The sequence below is a fragment of the Schistocerca nitens genome, chromosome 12 (assembly GCF_023898315.1).
Source record: "Schistocerca nitens isolate TAMUIC-IGC-003100 chromosome 12, iqSchNite1.1, whole genome shotgun sequence".
NCBI classification, from domain to species: Eukaryota; Metazoa; Arthropoda; class Insecta; order Orthoptera; family Acrididae; genus Schistocerca; species Schistocerca nitens.
The window spans coordinates 126,423,411-126,443,430 of NC_064625.1; the positions used below are offsets into that span (position 1 = coordinate 126,423,411).

Sequence of the window (20,020 nt, forward strand, 5' to 3'; positions counted from 1 at the left end):
GACCTTTCTGGAATATTAACAGCATCGTGATTAAGTGGCCATGGTGTTGGACTACCACGCGAGCGAGCTGTGTTCGAAACTCCCGCGCGCAATTTATTTATTTATTCAGAACGTTATGAACTGTGAGCCTACTCATTGATATGTTTGTTCTCTTTCTGTAATCTTGCCAGTTGTCACACTCTACACTGGTTATAGAATATGAGCCACGTGTCTAGAAGACGTTATCGACGCAAGTAAATATGATGAATGGTGAGAGCAGGCAAGATATCACATAGACGTCTCACAGAAATGAAAACAACAAATAAACGGGTGTGAACTACACTGAAGAGCCAAAGAAACTGGTATAGGCATGCGTATTCAAATACAGAGAAATGTAAACAGGCAGAACACGGCGCTGCGGCCGACAAAGTCTATATAAGACAACAAGTGTCTGGCGCACTTGTTAGATCGGTTACTGCTGAGCATTTCCGAGATAGCGATGAAGTGGGAGATTAGATTAGATTAGTACTTGTTCTATAGATCATGAATACGACACTTCGTAATGATGTGGAACGTGTCAGGTTAATAAAAGGTGTCTATACAAGATATTACATTACACAAAATATTACATTACATTTAATATTTTTAATTTTTTTTGTGGGGGTTGGGGAAATTACCCACTTACTATATCCAAAAATTCATCTAATGAATAGGAGTTGCCATTAAGAAATTCTTTTAATTTCCTTTTAAATGCTATATGGCTATCTGTCAGACTTTTGATGCTATTAGGTAAGTGACCAAAGACTTTTGTGGCAGCATAATTTACCCCCTTCTGAGCCAAAGTTAGATTTATTCTTGAGTAGTGAATATCATCCTTTCTCCTAGTGTTGTAGCCATGTACACTGCTATTACTTTTGAATTCGTTCGGATTGCTAATAACAAATTGCAGAAGTGAATATATATATTGTGAGGCTACAGTCAAGATCTCTAGCTCTTTAAATAAGTGTCTGCGGGATGATCTTGGATGAGCTCCAGCAATTATTCTGATTACACGCTTTTGTGCAATGAACACTCGTTTACTCAATGATGAGTTACCCCAGAATATGATGCCATACTAAAGCAGAGAATGAAAATAGGCTTGGTAAGCTAATTTACGAAGAAGTATATCGCCAAAACTTGCAATGACCCTAATAGCTTAAGTAGCTGAACTCAAACGTTTCAGCAGATCCTCAGTGTGTTTTTTCCAGTTCAACCCCTCATCAATGCATACACCTAGAAATTTTGAATATTCCACCTTAGCTACCGATTTCTGATCGAAGTCTATATTTATTAATGGTGTCATTCCATTTACTGTGCGGAATTGTATGTACTGTGTTTTGTCAACGTTTAATGACAGCCCATTTGCAGAGAACCACTTAATGATTTTCTGAAAAACATTCTTTACAATTTCACCAGTTAATTCCTGTCTGTTGGGTGTGATAGCTATACTTGTATCATCGGCAGAAAGTACCAGATTTTCCCGTACGGTCATTTCACGACTGTACGGCGAATATCAGGAATCCGGAAAACATCAAATCTCCGACATCGCTGCGGCCGTAAAAAGATCCTGCAAGAACGGGACCGACGACGACGGAAGAGAGTCGTTCAACGTGAAAGAACTGCAAAATGGTTCAAATGGCTCTGAGCACTATGCGACTTACCTTCTGAGATCATCAGTCGCCTAGAACTTAGAACTAATTAAACCTAACTAACCTATGGACAGCACACACATCCATGCCCGAGGCAGGATTCGAACCTACGACCGTAGCGGTCGCTCGGTTCCAGACTGTGGCGCCTAGAACCGCACGGCCACTCTGGCCGGCAAAAAACTGCTGGAGATTTCAATGCTCGCCCATCAGCAAGTGTCAGCATGCAAACCATTTGTGGTGTGGGTACTGTAAGATCTTCGGTACACACACCATCAGATTATTTGACTTGTCGCTCTAACGAAGTAGGAGAGTGTCAGCAATATGTCTCGTGGTCTTATAGCGGCGTGTTTATCTTCTGCCGTTAGGTCAGACGATAGAAATGCCACTTGCACGCTTAGAGTAGCAGATTGACGGTGACCAACTTTAAACATAACTTGATTAATTTTCACACACATTTATTAAAATAATAACAAGCATAAAAATTTCTTAACTTGGTTCTGGATGCTATTTACAATTGACAATCTGAAGTTCCTTTGGTATTGGTACGTTAATCTTACTCTCACATATATCTCTGATACTTGACAAAGTGTCTATACATTTAATTTCATGGCTATGTACAGGAATATTATAATCTTCTTAGGTGCAGACTGAAACTTGACTATAGACTGGTACAGACTAATGCAGACTGCTACAGACTGGTGCAGACAAATGCAGACTCGTACAGACTAATGCAGACTGACTAATCGGAGATCTGTACACTTGTTGTAATACCTCGTGCATTCAGGTATCAGTGCGCGAGTGTGATCCGCGAGTAGAAAAGGTTCTACGTTAGCAGCAATCTCATTGGCTGCGTTACATATTAATATGCGGATCGGCGGAAGCAGAATTTGGTCTGTCTCTAAGGCCCGCGTCATCTCGTAGTGTGGCGACGGACGAGCGCTGCACCTGCGCTGTTGTGCTTAGCGGGGCGCGCTCTAGTGGGAAAGTTGTGTACGCGCTGACTACGCGGAACTACAGGGTGTTTAAAAAAATCACCGGTATATTTGAAACGGCAATAAAAACTAAACGAGCAGCGATAGAAATACACCGTTTGTTGCAATATGCTTGGGACAACAGCACATTTTCAGGCAGACAAACTTTCGAAATTACAATAGTTACAATTTTCAACAACAGATGACGCTGCGGTCTGGGAAACTCTATAGTACGATATTTTCCACATATCCACCATGCGTAGCAATAATATGGCGTAGTCTCTGAATGAAATTACCCGAAACCTTTGACAACGTGTCTGGCGGAATGGCTTCACATGCAGATGAGATGTACTGCTTCAGCTGTTCAATTGTTTCTGGATTCTGGCGGTACACCTGGTCTTTCAAGTGTCCCCACAGAAAGAAGTCACAGGGGTTCATGTCTGGCGAATAGGGAGGCCAATCCACGCCGCCTCCTGTATGTTTCGGATAGCCCAAAGCAATCACACGATCATCGAAATATTCATTCAGGAAATTAAAGACGTCGGCCGTGCGATGTGGCCGGGCACCATCTTGCATAAACCACGAGGTGTTCGCAGTGTCGTCTAAGGCAGTTTGTACCGCCACAAATTCACGAAGAATGTCCAGATAGCGTGATGCAGTAATCGTTTCGGATCTGAAAAATGGGCCAATGATTCCTTTGGAAGAAATGGCGGCCCAGACCAGTACTTTTTGAGGATGCAGGGACGATGGGACTGCAACATGGGGCTTTTCGGTTCCCCATATGCGTCAGTTCTGTTTATTGACGAAGCCGTCCAGGTAAAAATAAGCTTCGTCAGTAAACCAAATGCTGCCCACATGCATATCGCCGTCATCAATCCTGTGCACTATATCGTTAGCGAATGTCTCTCGTGCAGCAATGGTAGCGGCGCTGAGGGGTTGCCGCGTTTGAATTTTGTATGGATAGAGGTGTAAACTCTGGCGCATGAGACGATACGTGGACGTTGGCGTCATTTGGACCGCAGCTGCAACACGGCGAACGGAAACCCGAGGCCGCTGTGGGATCACCTGCTGCACTAGCTGCGCGTTGCCCTCTGTGGTTGCCGTACGCGGTCGCCCTACCTTTCCAGCACGTTCATCCGTCACGTTCCCAGTCCGTTGAAATTTTTCAAACAGATCCTTTATTGTATCGCTTTTCGGTCCTTTGGTTACATTAAACCTCCGTTGAAAACTTCGTCTTGTTGCAACAACACTGTGTTCTAGGCGGTGGAATTCCAACACCAGAAAAATCCTTTGTTCTAAGGAATAAACCATGTTGTCTACGGCACACTTGCACGTTGTGAACAGCACACGCTTACAGCAGAAAGACGACGTACAGAATGGCGCACCCACAGACTGCGTTGTCTTCTATATCTTTCACATCACTTGCAGCGCCATCTGTTGTTGAAAATTGTAACTACTGTAATTTCGAAGGTTTGTCCACCTGAAAATGTACTGTTGTCCCAAGCATATTGCAACAAACGGTGTATTTCTATCGCTGCTCGTTTAGTTTTTATTGCCGTTTCAAATATACCGGACATTTTTGAAACACCCTGTATGTACACAACACCATTCAACGAAACATCATCGATATGGCCTTTGGGAGCCGAAGGACCAGTTGTGTACCCTTGATGACTGCATGACATAAAGATTTACGCCTAGTCTGGGCCCGTCAACACAAACATTGGACTGTTGATGGCGGGAAACATGTTGCCTGGTCGGACGAAACTCGTTTCACATTGTATCGAGCGGATGGACGTGTACAGGTATGGAGACAACCTCATGAATTCCATGGACCCTGCATGTCAGCAGGGGACTGTTGAAGCTGGTGGAGGCTCTGTAATGGTGTGCAGTTGGAGTGATATGCCACCCCTGATAGTCTATATACGACTCTGACAGGTGACACGTACGTAAGAATCCTATCTGGTCAACTGAATCCACTCACGTTCACTGTGCATTCCGGTGAACGTGGACAATTCCAGCAGGACAACGCGACACCCCACACATCCAGAATTGCTACAGAGTGGCTCCAGGAAAGCTCTTATGTTTAAACTCTTCCTGTTGCCACGAAACTACCCAGACATGAATATTATTGAGCATATCTGGGATGCCTTGCATCGTGCTGTTCAGAAGAGATCTCCACCCTCTCGTACTATTACGGATTTAGGGACAGCCCTGCAGCATTCATGGTGTCGATTCCCTCCAGCACTACTCCAGACATTAGTCGGGTCAATGCCACGTCGTGTTGCGGCACTTTTGCGTGCTCGAGGGGGCCCTACACGATATTAGGCAGGTGTACCAGTTTCTTTGGCTCTTCAGTGTTTGTTACGACAAAGGAATTCAGGAGTGAATACTAAATGGAACGCTACTTAAAAAAACTGAGAAACATATGTTTTGACGGAGCACAGACAAAACTGTGTGATTGTGACAGCTTATGTGACAAACTGTTATATTTTCATCGTTTCCTTGGGATTGATCACATTCGCATTCATTCGAAAGCCAGTATCGGCCAAGGAGGCATATCTCACTCACTCACCAGTCGTACAAATCGGGTGCGTCGACAAGAGATTCCTGTCATATGACACACACGTACTGTCATTAATGCCGTATGTGACACACTAGACGTCTTTTCCGGTGGAGGACTCTGTCGACCTCTCACCCTGTCATCAGAAGTTTGCGGATCCCATTCGAAAGCCACTTCCTTCCGGCTGCTAATAGAGTAGTTGTGCAGAATCAGCTGTCATTATAGATGCCTTCCTTACAGCTCGCTGTTGGAAACGGACGTAATACTACCAGGTCATAGACACAAATTTGATTAAAGCGAACAGCGAAAAAAAAAAATAAATGGCAAGAGGAAGGTTTGAACACGGCTGTCCCTCAGGGCAGTCCAAATCGTGACCACTACACCATGACGTCAATTCCCTCCATTGATGCTTTACACTGCACTATTTGTTCTTGGACTGTCCACTGTTTATATTTTGCTTTTTTTCACAGTTCAGTACACACTCTTCCTGATTTCACTCTTGACCTGTGTTCAGTTTGTGACAGGCCGCCCCCTGGGCTTATTTCCACTAAATGCAATATTATAGTCACTGAGAAAACAAGAGAACTCCTTGCTGAGAAAGCAAATGAAACTCTCAAGGACGTTTATGATTGGTCAATAAGCAATAAAGTGACATTGAACACGGAGAAAACTAATGCCATGAATTTCAGTTCGAAGAGGAAAAATGACAATGTTAAATTAAATGTAGATGGCACCTCTATAGACTGTGTAACAAATGCAAAATTTCTTGGAATGAATATTTATTCTCAGATGAAGTGGTGTGAACACACAAAGGTACTTGCAAACATCAGCATGTTATGCCCTTAGAATCCTATCATCAGTATGTAACGTGCAGTGTCTTTTAGTTACATATTATTCATATGTACAGTACATTCAATTCTTAGCTATGGCATTCTTTTTTGAGGAACAAACGCACAAAATATGAACAAAATTTTCAAACTCCAGAAAAGAGCCATAGGAGTCATAACGAAAAATACTAGTCGAGCTCATTGTAAAGATCTGTTCAAAACACTGGAGATTTTAACTGCTCCACGTGAATACATTTACCAGTCAGCTGTACACATCAGAAATAACATTGGTCATTACTGCACAAATAGCTCTGTCCATGACTATGCAACAAGAGACAGACTCAGCTTACATTTACGAAGAAAAAATAAACATAGAACATGGAACAACATTTTCTGCCAAGGAATAAAACTATAGAACAAAGTAGCAAACGAGATTAAAGAAATACCAAAAAAACACTTATTTAAAAAGACAGCATGTTATGCAATACATTTAATACATTGAAGTAGTAAACCATTGAAGGAGTAAAATAGAGTAGGAGTTTGATAAAAAACGTTATACAAATAAATAATAATAATGATTATAAAACATCCAACATTCCACGTAACACCTTCACTTTATGTTTTTTTTCCTTATTTTTTTCCTTTCTATAAATAGTTGTCCCCAAGCTATGCATAGCACAATACTAACACCTCTTCCTCTTTCTGAGCTCAACATCTCACTCATTATTTATGGATGTTGACTCAGTTTTTCAGGATAGCAAATGGGAAGTTGGGGTACAGAAAATGGCCCAGAGATCACCAGTCAGTGTGTGTGTAAGTGTATGTTCATGTGGGTGGTGAGTGAAGTGTTTTGAAACAATGTGTGTATAGTGTGTGCAGTGACTGATAGATATGAATGAACGTTTTGGCATTACATTATTAAATAAGCTATTAGTAAAAACAGTATTGTATGATGATGATTGTATACCAGGAGTAAATCTAATGATTGTCTAACTAGAAGTCTGTAAATATATGTGTATACGAATTACCTTATTTTAAATTGGTCTAAAATTATAAATACTTTGTCATGTACTATATCCTTGTAAAAAAGAGATCTACAGGTAAATCAATCTACTACTACTACTACTACTACTACTACTATTACTACTAAATCTGAGAGGGTTTTATGGAGAGTTTCCCTTGTGGGCAGCGCAGCCGATGGCGGTGCTGTAGCTGCTGGAATACCGGTTGTTAAATAATGAAGTAAATAAGAATATTATTGTGACACAAGCAATGTTGCGGACTGCTTTGAATCTTATCTAAGAAACAGGAAACAAAGGGTGTCGTTGCTAAATACCTGTGCAGTAAGCAATCAGCCTTCATCTGATTGGGAATTAATTACATCTGGTGTTCCTCAGGGTTCCATCTCAGGTCCATTGCTTTTTCTTGTGTACATTAATGACCTCTGGTCTGTTACATTACCAGATGCTAATAAATTGTTTCGTTTGCAGATGGTACAAACATTGCAATAAATAGCAATTCATGTGCAGATTTAGAAGTAGCTGCTAATCAAATTTTCACAGACATTAATAAATGGTTTGAAGCTAATTCACTGTCATTCAAATTTGATAAGACCCACTATATGTAGTTCAGAACCTGTAAGAGAATTGCTTCCAGCATGTGTATAACACATGAAGACATGCAGATCGAAGAGGTTGACAGTGTTAAATTTCCGGTATTACAACTTGATAATAAATTCAGTTGGAAAGGCCATACCACAGAATTGGCGAAGTGCCTCAACACATCTGTATTTGCATTGAGAATGATGTCAGATGTAGCAGATACAAATATAAAAAAAAACTTGCATACTCTGCTTACTTTCATTCTATTACGTCATATAGTATCATATTCTGGGATAACTCAAGAAACTGAGCAAAAGTTTTTTGTGTGCAAAAGCGTGCAATAAGAATCAGTTGTGGTGTAAATTCACGATCATCATGTAGAAACATGTTCAAGGAAATTTGTATTCTAGCCACTGTTTCTCAGCATATTTATTCCTTAATGAAATTTGTTGCAAGTAATATATCTGTAGTTCCAACTAATAGCTCAATTTATAGTTTCAATACTAGGAATAAGAATAATCTACATACACATCTAAAATCACTTACCTTGCTCCAAAGAGGGGTCCAATATTCAGAAACACACATTTTCAATAAAGTGCCGGCAACCATTAAAAATCTGCCAGGAAGTTTCACCCATTAAAAACTTGGTTTCAGATAAAACACAAATTAAACACACTTTTTACTCTATAGATGAATATCTTAACAGGGACTGTTAGACCAGCTAAAGTCAAAATACCCGTTAGATTTCTGCTTTTAAAGCACTTGGTCACAACAGTGAAGATTAGATATTTTGTTTATGATAATATTATTAAAATGTGTCTTTCTGATGGTTTTTAATTCTGTCAGTATTAGCAGTTCCAGTTCACTGTAATGTATTTACCTGTTTTGACAATCTCCTGACAAAAGTTTAGGGTAGTAAGTATTATATTCAAATAGTTTATGCTTTTTATGTTATACTTTCTGATGTGTTCAACACCCAAGAGAATCATCTGTATTTTTTTTTTTTTGAGTCTAGGGAACAAAAACTGAATCTAATCTAATCCTCAACACTTCACTGTCTCTGTTAATGCATATCAGTAAAACTAATACTGGAACAGACTAATGTGCTGCTGCTCTATCTGATGGCCACACAAAATTCCGCTTTAAAAATCATTCTCTTTGTAACCAGAAACAAACTGACGTTTTACATCGTCCCATGAAAGACACGATGATCAGTATTAGTCTGGGCTGACTTGAGTTATACGTTGCCGAAACGAAACCGCAAGTATCTTCTGAAAAAGACAGAGAAAATGCGCCAGAAGGCTCTTAGGAGAGACACCCTGTAGTGTGTAGAACAGCAACCCATACCAGGTCCATATATTTTCCTGTGTCAACACGTTGGATGGAGTGAATGCATGTGCTTCTGCAGTTACAAACATCTACTGTGTTAAAAGCACCACATGAAAGTGCCGATAACTACCATGGTGAATAACAATAGTCAACGTGTAAAAAAAAATCGAGATTTTCTGTAAAAAATATTATAAATGTAATGTGGAAAATACATTGATACCTGGCTGTACTGAAATCCAACACTTAGCGTGGAAACGTATAACTCAATGTAAATCATGTGAAGATGGGCGCCAGCCCAAAAGAGGTTCTGCATTAAGTAAAAACACCTTCTGTTGTTACTGGTAGCAGTTATTATTCTATACATTAGTATTTTTCACTTTTGTGCCGTTAGGTGTTTCCACATTTGAGCGAAATACGCTGTATGACAATGAAGCGCCGAAATACATGGTCTTATCCCAATGCCACGAAGTGCATATTCACACTGTCAATGGGTGTCTAAATTGTTACAGTTGTGATATTCTCATAGAAAACGGCAAACTGGAATGCATTACAGTTGTTCTTGTAGCGTCCTGCGGTCGGAAGGAAAGAAATAACGAACAAGTTTGAACACACATTATTTAACTAAAACGCCTACTTGTGGTGCACTATCTTGCAAACGAACAACAACTCTTGAGGTGGCAAAACCTAGATAAGAGCCAGCTGGAGTGGCCATTCGGTTCTAGGAGCTACAGTCTGAAGCCGAGCGTCCGCTACGGTCGCAGGATCGAATCCTGCCTCGGGCGTGGATGTGTGTGATGTCCTTAGGTTTGTTAGGTTTAATTAGTTGATGACCTCAGAAGTTAAGTCGCATAGTGCTCACAAGGGAACCTCCCCATCGCACCCCCCTCAGATTTAGTTATAAGTTGGCCCTGTGGATAGGCCTTGAAAAACTGAACACAGATCAATCGAGAAAACAGGAAGAAGTTGTGTGGAACTATGAAAAAAATAAGCAAAATATACAAACTGAGTAGTCCATGTGCAAAATAGGCAACATCATGGAGAAAATGAGCCCAGGAGCGTCGTGATCCCGTGCTTAGCGTGAGGACCTGCAGAACGAGAGGTCCTTGGTTCAAGTCTCCCCTCGAGTGAAAAGTTTAATTTTTTATTTTCAGACAATTGTTATCTGTCCGTCCGATGCGAGGTAGCTGCGCCGTAGTATGGGGACGTTGTATGAAAACGTTAAAAACATATGTTTTGACAGAGCACAAGGAAAACTGTGCGACTGTGAAACTGTTGTATTCATTTGTTGCAGTTTATGTGACAAACTCTTATGTTTGCATCACTTTTTTGGGAGTGATTATCACATCCACAAGAAAACCTAAATCGGGCAATGTAGAAGAATTTTTTTACCCATTCGCCAAGTGTACAAGTTAGGTGGGTCGACAACATATTCCTGTCATGTGACGCACATGCCGTCACCAGTGTCGTATAGAATATATCAGACGTGTTTTCCTGCGGAGGAATCGGTTGACCTATGACCTTGCGATCAAATGTTTTCGGTTCCCATTGGAGAGGCACGTCATTTCGTCTACTAATCGCACGGTTTTGCGGTGCGGTCGCAATACACAGACACTAAACTTATTGCAGTGAACAGAGACGTCAATGAACGAACGGACAGATCATAACTTTGCGAAAATAAAGAAAGAAAATCACTCGAGGGAATACTTGAACCAAGGACCTCTCATTCTGCAGCTCCTCACGCTAACCACGGGACCACGGCGCTCCAGAATTGAAATCATCCTTGATGTTGCCTGTATTACACGTGGACTACTCAGTTTGTATATTTTGCTTATTTTTTTCATAGTTCCGCACAACTTCTTCCTGTTTTCTCGATTGATCTGTGTTCAGTTTTTCAAGGCCTATCCACTGGGCCAACTTATAACTAAATCTGAGGGGGGGTGCGATGGGGAGGTTCCCTCGTCAGAGCCATTTGAGCCAACCTAGATAAGAGTAGAAGCCAGTGAAAACAAAGAATAACCAAAGTACTATGCTACACAATACCAAAGTGGCTTTACGCCCAACAAGATACAATTGTAGAGGACAAAGGGTTATTTTTAGGAAATATGGTGGGAAATTGTGATTTAGTGTGTTTCAGTGCGCGATGCGTCAGCCTCACGGCAGACGGCAGACGGAGGCTGGCCGGTGCGTTAGGCAGGTGACACAGTTTTGCAATGAGCGACGGTACGTCTGTACGTGTGCAGCAGCCATCAACAGCGAGAACGCAGCATTAGCAGAATTACGCAGGCGCGGGCCATGTGTGGCGCGGTTGCGTTACCCAACTCAGCGAGAACCTCCTAATAAACATGGCGCCGCGTAACCGGCGGATTCAGCAGCGGTCTGCACTATTTAAGGGGCTCCGGAAAGGCTCAAAATCATGAAAAGTTCAATTTTTACTTTTTTGCGTTTTCTGAATCTGCAGACTATTACCTTTTAATAGATATATAATTTATTCAATTCCGAAGACTACAACTATTTTTAAATTTTTTTTGAAATTTGTTCTACATGGGCGTGACCCACTGTGGCGCTGTTAAACTGCTGTCAAATGGTGTTATTATTAACGTCCGTGTTCATCAGGTACATTTTAGTGATGTGAGATAAAGTATGTGTTGTGGCTAACCTGTGATGGTTCAATATATATCGCTGGTGCGATTGTCGATTGTTTCATGTTTATTTACTCTGTCGTTATCTCGAAAATATTCGTAATTAATTCTGTTTATTGAGTCTCTGTTTTGTTGAAGTATAATAATGAGTAAAAGTAAAGTTATTAGAAATCCTCTGAAGGCTTTTAAGAAAAGGAGAAATGTTGGCAACATTGTAAGGTGCAAGGTTTTTAGAAATATGGGAATGAAGATAGGTTCTAACATGGTATGAGCGATGCTTGCTTTAGACAAGGAACGCCTTCGGGCTGCAGACAGGGCTGTAAAGAGTCTAGAAATGCAAGAGTAAACAGGAGGAGGAACAAGAGGGAGCTGGAGGAGGAGTTTGCAGAGGATGAAGATAATCCATCCTATGGACCTGGAATGCACTAAAAAGTTAATCCAATCTTTGTCGCTCGATTCCCAAAACTTTTATTTTCTCATACTAATTACATGTTTTCTAAGGATCTTCCAAACATATTTGTTTCAAACTTTCAGTAAATGTTACACAATACCTTCTGCATAATTTAACACAGCCTTTTTCCAAAAAACTGTATATTTTTGAATATATAAATAAAAAATTGCAAAAAAATGTTGTGAATTTTCATTACAATTGAAAAAAAATCATCTTTAATAACTGAACAAAAATTTTGTAAAACCCCTGTGTTAAGTTGTAGCCCATATTCCAATAAATAATCTGTAAAAAGTTCAACTTCCTACCTCAAATACTTTGTGAGGAAAGATGTAATTTATAAGCGTTATTTTGACATTGCAAGTATAGGGCGTTCCGGAGCCCCTTAAAGACATCAGTGGTGGGCGTCGGCATCAGTTCAACCGATTGGGCGTTCGGTCGCTGCTACGTCGTCGTCATCACCGACGCTGTCCCCAAGGACCGGCCGGCGGAGGGTGTTTCCCGCTGCTGCACCGGCGACTCCCGGCGTCGTCACGAGCCGCAGCGCCTGCAGGGTGCGAGCTGGGCTGGGCCTCGTGCTCCTAACCTCCTACCGCCTGCGCAGCCGCTAACCGAGCACGGTGTCGCGTTCCCCGGGTTGTGCGCATCAGCACGTCTCCATCACGACACGAGCGGTGGGGCTGATCTACCCGAAAATGTATTGGAAGTACCAACAATAAAGAGGAAGACTGCTAAAAACAGCCACCTTCATCTACCCAGCCATGCCCTACAACCCCGACCACTTCACCTGCTCCAGAAATCCTATTACACTCTACGGAAGAATACGGCGAGTTTCTACTGGGCTATAGCCGGTGTAGGTATCGGCCGCAGCTGTCATAGCTGTAGGTACACACTGCCGGTCTCACTCTCCTGGCATGCTTATAACACCGATTCTGTACTGCTACACTTAGTCACATTAGTTTCAATTTGTGGATCTCGGTCACACGGCTTTTCATGAAGTAGTGCCGTGGTTATGCGGAGAGTCTGTTGATGTTTATATTAAAAAAATTGCTCTGAGCACTATGAGACTTAACTGCTGAGGTCATCAGCACCCTAGAACTTAGAACTACTTAAACCTAACTAACCTAAGGACAACACACACATCTATGCCCGAGGCAGGATTCGAACCTGCGACTGTAGCGGTCGCGCGGCTCCCGACTGTAGTGCCTAGAACCGCTCAGCCACTCCAGCCGGCGATGTTTACATCCATTGGCGATGTTTGCATATGAGCTCTTGAAGGGAGATCGGCAGCCCACCTTGCTTAGCTGTTGTGTGGGCCCTCTAACTAATAAGGTGCCACTACGACAGTTCTTGCTCTGTGTTGTAACCAGACCTAGCAGGGAACTGGCTGTTCATAATTAACGTGCACCTACTTATGAAGGTCCAGTGTGGGCTGTAATTATCGTATGGTAGCGAAACTTGACAGATATGCCAATGTGTTAATGTGGAACCGATTTACGCTGGAAAAAAATTTAGTTCCAATTTTGGCCACCAGGTGTAAATCTGGCGCTGTGAATGCAAGAAATATAAAAATATCCCCATGTGTAATGGACTAGGAACAGGGCATGGCCAGAAAAGGTCAAAGTAGTGAGATGGGCATAATGTTGATTATTTTATTAGCTGCTGCTTACACAATATATTCAATATGTTGGAGACAAGATGCTGTACAGTGCCAGAGTTACATATGCCGTTCAGAACTGGTACTAATGATTGTCCAGAGTGAATCAGTTTCACATTAACACATTGGTATACCTAAAAAAAGTTATGCTAAATGAAACTAAACTACAGCCAAACAGGCCTTGGAAGGCCCAACGGTACCGACCGGCCACCGTGTCATCCTCAGCCCACAGGCGTCGATGGATGCGAGGGACACGTCATAAGCACACCACTCCCCCAGCTGTATGTCAGTCTACGCTGCCATTACAGAATTGCAGCCCATATTGCATCTTAACGAGCAGCTGCAATTTAATTATAACCACCCATTATAGGAGACATGTGGACAGCATCAGCTGTTCAATGACGACTGTGAAGGCCACAGAGATATTGCGTACTCGTGTAAGGCGGCATTATCAGCGAGCTGTCTGATCTCGGACTGAAGACCACAATGCCAGTGACAACGGTTCGTGGCTGCACCCCGTGCAGCGCAGGTGTAGCCAAATTACCTTGCCGAGGGTCTGCCCGATGTCGAGGTCCGCCTTGCTGAGCAGCCATGCAGACACGGGCCTCCTGAGCACGGCGCCCCACCGGTCATCCAGCGGCACCGACAACTTCAAGTGGAATGCCACCAAGTCCTGCACAGTGCGGAAGCTCCGGCCGCCGGTGGACAACCAGCCCTGCACCAGCAACCACCTCAGTATAGTCCTCACTGCCTCCGTGCCACGTCGTCTGCACACAAAGACACTGATGAGACAGAACTCTACTGGCCAAGACAAGGTACAATGCAACCTGGTGGCGTTGTGGCCGGAACATACACTACTGGGCATTAAAATTGCTACACCAAGAAGAAATGCAGACGATAAGCGGGTATTCATTGGACAAATATATTATACTGGAACTGACATGTGATTACATTTTCACGCAATTTCGGTGCATAGATCCTGAGAAATCACTACCCAGAACAACCAAATCTGGCCGTAATAACGGCCTTGATACGCCTGGGCATTGAGTCAAACAGAACTTGGATGGCGTGTACAGGTACAGCTGCCCATGCAGCTTCAACACAATACCACAGTTCATCAAGAGTATTGTGACGAGCCAGTTGCTCGGCCACCATTGACCAGACGTTATCAATTGGTGAGAGATCTGGAGAATGTGCTGGCCAGGGCAGAAGTGGAACATTTTCTGTATCCACAAAGGCCCGTACAGGACCTGCAACATGCGGTCGTGCATTATCCTGGTGAAATGTAGGGTTTCACAGGGATCGAGTGAAGGGTAGAGCCACGGGTCGAAACACATCTGAAATGTGACGTCCACTGTTCAAACTGCCGTCAATGCGAACAAGAGGTGACCGAGACGTGTAACCAATGGCACCCCGTACCATCACGCCGGGTGATACGCCAGTACGGCGATAATGAATACACGTTTACAATATGCGTTCACCGCAATGTCGCCAAACACGGATGCGACCATCACGATGCTGTAAACAGAACCTGGATTCAACCGAAAAAATGACGTTTTGCCATTAGTGCACCCGGGTTCGTCGTTGAGTACACCATGGCAGGCGCTCCTGTCTGTGATGCAGCGTCAGGGGTAACCGCAGCCACGGTCTCTGAGCTGATAGTCCGTGCTGCTGCAAACGTCGTCGAACTGTTCGTGCAGATAGTTGTCTTGCAAAAGTCCCCATCTGTTGACTCAGGGATCGAGACGTGACTGCACTATCTGTTACAGCGATGCGGATAAGATGCCTGTGATACGAGGCCGTTGGGATCCAGCACGGCGTTCCGTATTACCCTCCTAGACCCATCGATTCCATGTTCTGCTAACAGTCACTGGATGTCGACCAACGCGAGCATCAATGTCGCGATACGATAGACCGCAATCGCGATAGGCTACAATCCGACCTTTATCAAAGTGGAAGGAGGGGCCAGGAGGTGCTGGTGAAATAACACACACTGCTAACGTTATTTTTTATTTTAAAGGCTTGCCGAAAAATAAATTTTTAAGTCCTGCTTAAAAAAAAAAGAAAAAAAAACAATTTCAAAACAACTACGAATAGCTGACAAACTTTCTTTATGAAAAGGAGATTGCCAGGTATGACACTTCCCAATAGTAGGATTTTAACTTGACATTATATATATATATATACTCCTGGAAACTGAAATAAGATCACCGTGAATTCATTGTCCCAGGAAGGGGAAACTTTATTGACACATTCCTGGGGTCAGATACATCACATGATCACACTGACAGAACCACAGGCACATAGACACAGGCAACAGAGCATGCACAATGTCGGCACTAGTACAGTGTATATCCACCTTTCGCAGCAATGCAGGCTGCTATTCTCCCATGGAGACGATCATAGAGATGCTGGATGTAGTCCTGTGGAACGGCTTGCCATGCCATTTCCACCTGGCGCCTCAGTTGGACCAGCGTTCGTGCTGGACGTGCAGACCGCGTGAGACGACGCTTCATCCAGTCCCAAACATGCTCAATGGGGGACAGATCCGGAGATCTTGCTGGCCAGGGTAGTTGACTTACACCTTCTAGAGCACGTTGGGTGGCACGGGATACATGCGGACGTGCATTGTCCTGTTGGAACAGCAAGTTCCCTTGCCGGTCTAGGAATGGTAGAACGATGGGTTCGATGACGGTTTGGATGTACCGTGCACTATTCAGTGTCCCCTCGACGATCACCAGTGGTGTACGGCCAGTGTAGGAGATCGCTCCCCACACCATGATGCCGGGTGTTGGCCCTGTGTGCCTCGGTCGTATGCAGTCCTGATTGTGGCGCTCACCTGCACGGCGCCAAACACGCATACGACCATCATTGGCACCAAGGCAGAAGCGACTCTCATCGCTGAAGACGACACGTCTCCATTCGTCCCTCCATTCACGCCTGTCGCGACACCCCTGGAGGTGGGCTGCACGATGTTGGGGCGTGAGCGGAAGACGGCCTAACGGTGTGCGGGACCGTAGCCCAGCTTCATGGAGACGGTTGCGAATGGTCCTCGCCGATACCCCAGGAGCAACAGTGTCCCTAATTTGCTGGGAAGTGGCGGTGCGGTCCCCTACGGCACTGCGTAGGATCCTACGGTCTTGGCGTGCATCCGTGCGTCGCTGCGGTCCGGTCCCAGGTCGACGGGCACGTGCACCTTCCGCCGACCACTGGCGACAACATCGATGTACTGTGGAGACCTCACGCCCCACGTGTTGAGCAATTCGGCGGTACGTCCACCCGGCCTCCCGCATGCCCACTATACGCCCTCGCTCAAAGTCCGTCAACTGCACATACGGTTCACGTCCACGCTGTCGCGGCATGCTACCAGTGTTAAAGACTGCGATGGAGCTCCGTATGCCACGGCAAACTGGCTGACACTGACGGCGGCGGTGCACAAATGCTGCGCAGCTAGCGCCATTCGACGGCCAACACCGCTGTTCCTGGTGTGTCCGCTGTGCCGTGCGTGTGATCATTGCTTGTACAGCCCTCTCGCAGTGTCCGGAGCAAGTATGGTGGGTCTGACACACCGGTGTCAATGTGTTATTTTTTCCATTTCCAGGAGTGTATTTATCGACATAACCGCCATTTCTGTCGATGCATTTCTGTAGACGCTGTGGCAGTTTTTGTATGCCCAGCTCGCCGCCACGCTGTTCAGTAAGTTATGAACCTCTTCTCCCACCTCGTCGCCGGAGCTGAATCGCTGGGACCACAATTAACGCTGACAGATACTGTGAGACTGAAAAACCTCAAACGGGTAATTCAGAACTAGAAGAGGAATGTTGAGCAAGGGGGTACACATTCTCCATGACAGCGCTCGCCCACACATCTCTCGGCAAACCGTTGCTCTCCTGCAACAGTTTCAGTGGAAAACAATCACCCACCCACCCTACAGTCCTGACTTGATACCCAGTGACTATCACCTGTTCCCTAGGTTAAAAAAACATTTGGCCAGAAAGCGATTCAGCTCCGACGACGAGGTGAAAGAAGAGGTTCATAACTTTCTGAACAGCATGGCGGCAAGCTGGTATGACATGGGCATACAAAAACTGCCACAGCGTCTACAAAAATGCATCGACAGAAATGGTGATTATGTCGAAAAATAGCTAAATGTTCAAGCTGTAACCTGATGTAAACCATTGTAGAAATAAACAGGTCTGTGTACTCATAAAAAATAGGAGACCCTACTTTTGGGATTACCCTCGTATAAACTTTTTCGATGAAACAATGTAATTTTTTAAGCGGCATCGATAGCTCGTGAAACGAGAAAGTCTGTGGGTTCTGGAACAATGTAAGTGAGCATATTACACAGTTTTATACCGAGGATGTGCTTTTTCATAAGATGCTGAACTTACTTTTCCTCTGAAACTTCCTGGCAGATTAAAACTGTGAGCCGGGCCGAGACTCGAACTCGGGACCTTTGCCTTTCACGGGCAAGTGCTCTACCAACTGAGCTACCCAAGCACGACTCACACCCCGTCCTCACAGCTTCGATTCTGCCAGTACCTCGTCTCCTACCTTCCAAACTTAACAGAAGCTCTCCTGCGAACCTTGCACAACTAGCACTCCGCTGCAGAGTGAAAATCTCATTCTGGAAACATCCCCCAGGCTGTGGCTAAGCCATGTCTCCGCAATATCTTTTCTTTCAAGAGTGCTAGTTCTGCAAGGTTCACAGGAGAGCTTCTGTTAAGTTTGGAAGGTGGGAGACGAGGTACTGGCAGAATTGAAGCTGTGAAGACGGGGCGTGAGTCGTGCTTGGGTAGCTCAGTCGGTAGAGCACTTGCCCGCGAAAGGCAAAGGTCCCGAGTTCGAGTCTCGGCCCGGCTCACAGTTTTAATCTGCCAGGAAGTTTCATATCAGCGCACACTCCGCTGCAGAGTGAAAATCTCATTCTGGTTACTTTTCCTCTGTTTCTCACTTAATGAACTTAGGAAACCACTTGTTAGTGAGGTGAGACAGTGTAAACACCGCTGTGTTTTGGCTAAATAAGCAAATTTTGACATGGCAACCAGAGAAATATGTTAGTTTCACTCAAAATTCACCACTGGTGATGCTTCTCTGAAAGCCACAAATGGTTAAGAAGTCAGGCGAAAATAAATAGATCTTTTTGTGGCATTTTAGATACTACCCAAACCAACAGTAGGTCTTTCTCGATGGTCACTATCAAAGTGTGGGCGTAAGGAGGCTCCATTCAATGTTTACAAAAAATATGAGTGTCGGCTGCAGTATAGAACGGCACTTCCCCTCCAGCGCTCCGCATTTCCCCTACAGTGTTCCAAGCAAGCCCCCACTACTTCCACCCACCCCACACTTCTCCAGCCGACTGTGCATCTACCAACCACATTATTCTGCATGCACTCTGCCGCTACAAATCTAGATTGTGGTAGGGGGGTGGGGGGAGGAAAGGGGTTCACCTCATGGCTGCACAGGACTCTGCCGTGGCTTTAAAGACCTCGACATGAATGCGAAACTAAAACTTAATCTCTGACATTAATTCAATGATCGCGAAATTCTTGACATCAGCTGCATTAGGTACACATCTACTACCCAGTAGTGACATATGACGATTTGTGCATGACTGGGACTCAGTTCCAGATTTACCACTCATTGCAAGCAGTTGCCTAATGGAGGACCTACGCAAAAATGACCAAAATTGTAAAATATTTTTTATAGAATCTTCATTTACTACACGGATCTGAAATTTCAATTCCTGAATATTACGTTCCAGTTCCACTCCTAAGTATGATAAAAATAATAATTAACAAAAGCTTGCACAAGGCCACACCCCATTATGGCCGGCCGGGTGCGCCGAGCGGTTCTAGGCGCGACAGTCTGGAACCGCGCGACCGCTACGGTCGCAGGTTCGAATCCTGCCTCGGGCATGGATGTGTTTGATGTCCTTAGGTTAGTTAGGTTTAAGTGGTTCTAAGTTCTAGGAGACTGATGACCTCAGAAGTTAAGTCTCATAGTGCTCAGAGCCATTTTGAACCACAACACCCCTTTGTTGTTCTGTGTTTCCTCAAACTTTTTATTCCTGCGGTGTTTCCTTCCAGTTTTATGCAGTCACAATGTGGGGAATATTTCGGCTTTTATCAGGTCGAAAACTTCTACGAATGTGACTGCACGGAAAAACCCAAAATAGTAATAATAGTTACAGATCTTTGATGCGAAAATGATGCCCCAAGACACATTTTTCTCCGCAACTGCTGATGAACTTACAGTGTATGATGGTTGTTTAGTTTTAACTGAGCTAATCATGGCAGATTGCGGTCCCTACAGAGG

General features: G+C 44.1%; 1 protein-coding gene across 1 annotated transcript in view; it reads right to left on the reverse strand.

The window, feature by feature from the left end:
* The window catches only part of LOC126215240 (tyrosine-protein kinase Fer-like), a 140,965-nt gene that overhangs the window by 70,470 nt on the left and 50,475 nt on the right, over window positions 1-20,020 (reverse strand). Inside the window, exon 3 of the mRNA XM_049941903.1 lies at window positions 14,244-14,414. Within this exon, the coding sequence (XP_049797860.1) occupies window positions 14,244-14,414 (171 nt within the window). The remainder of the gene's footprint in view (window positions 1-14,243; window positions 14,415-20,020) is intronic.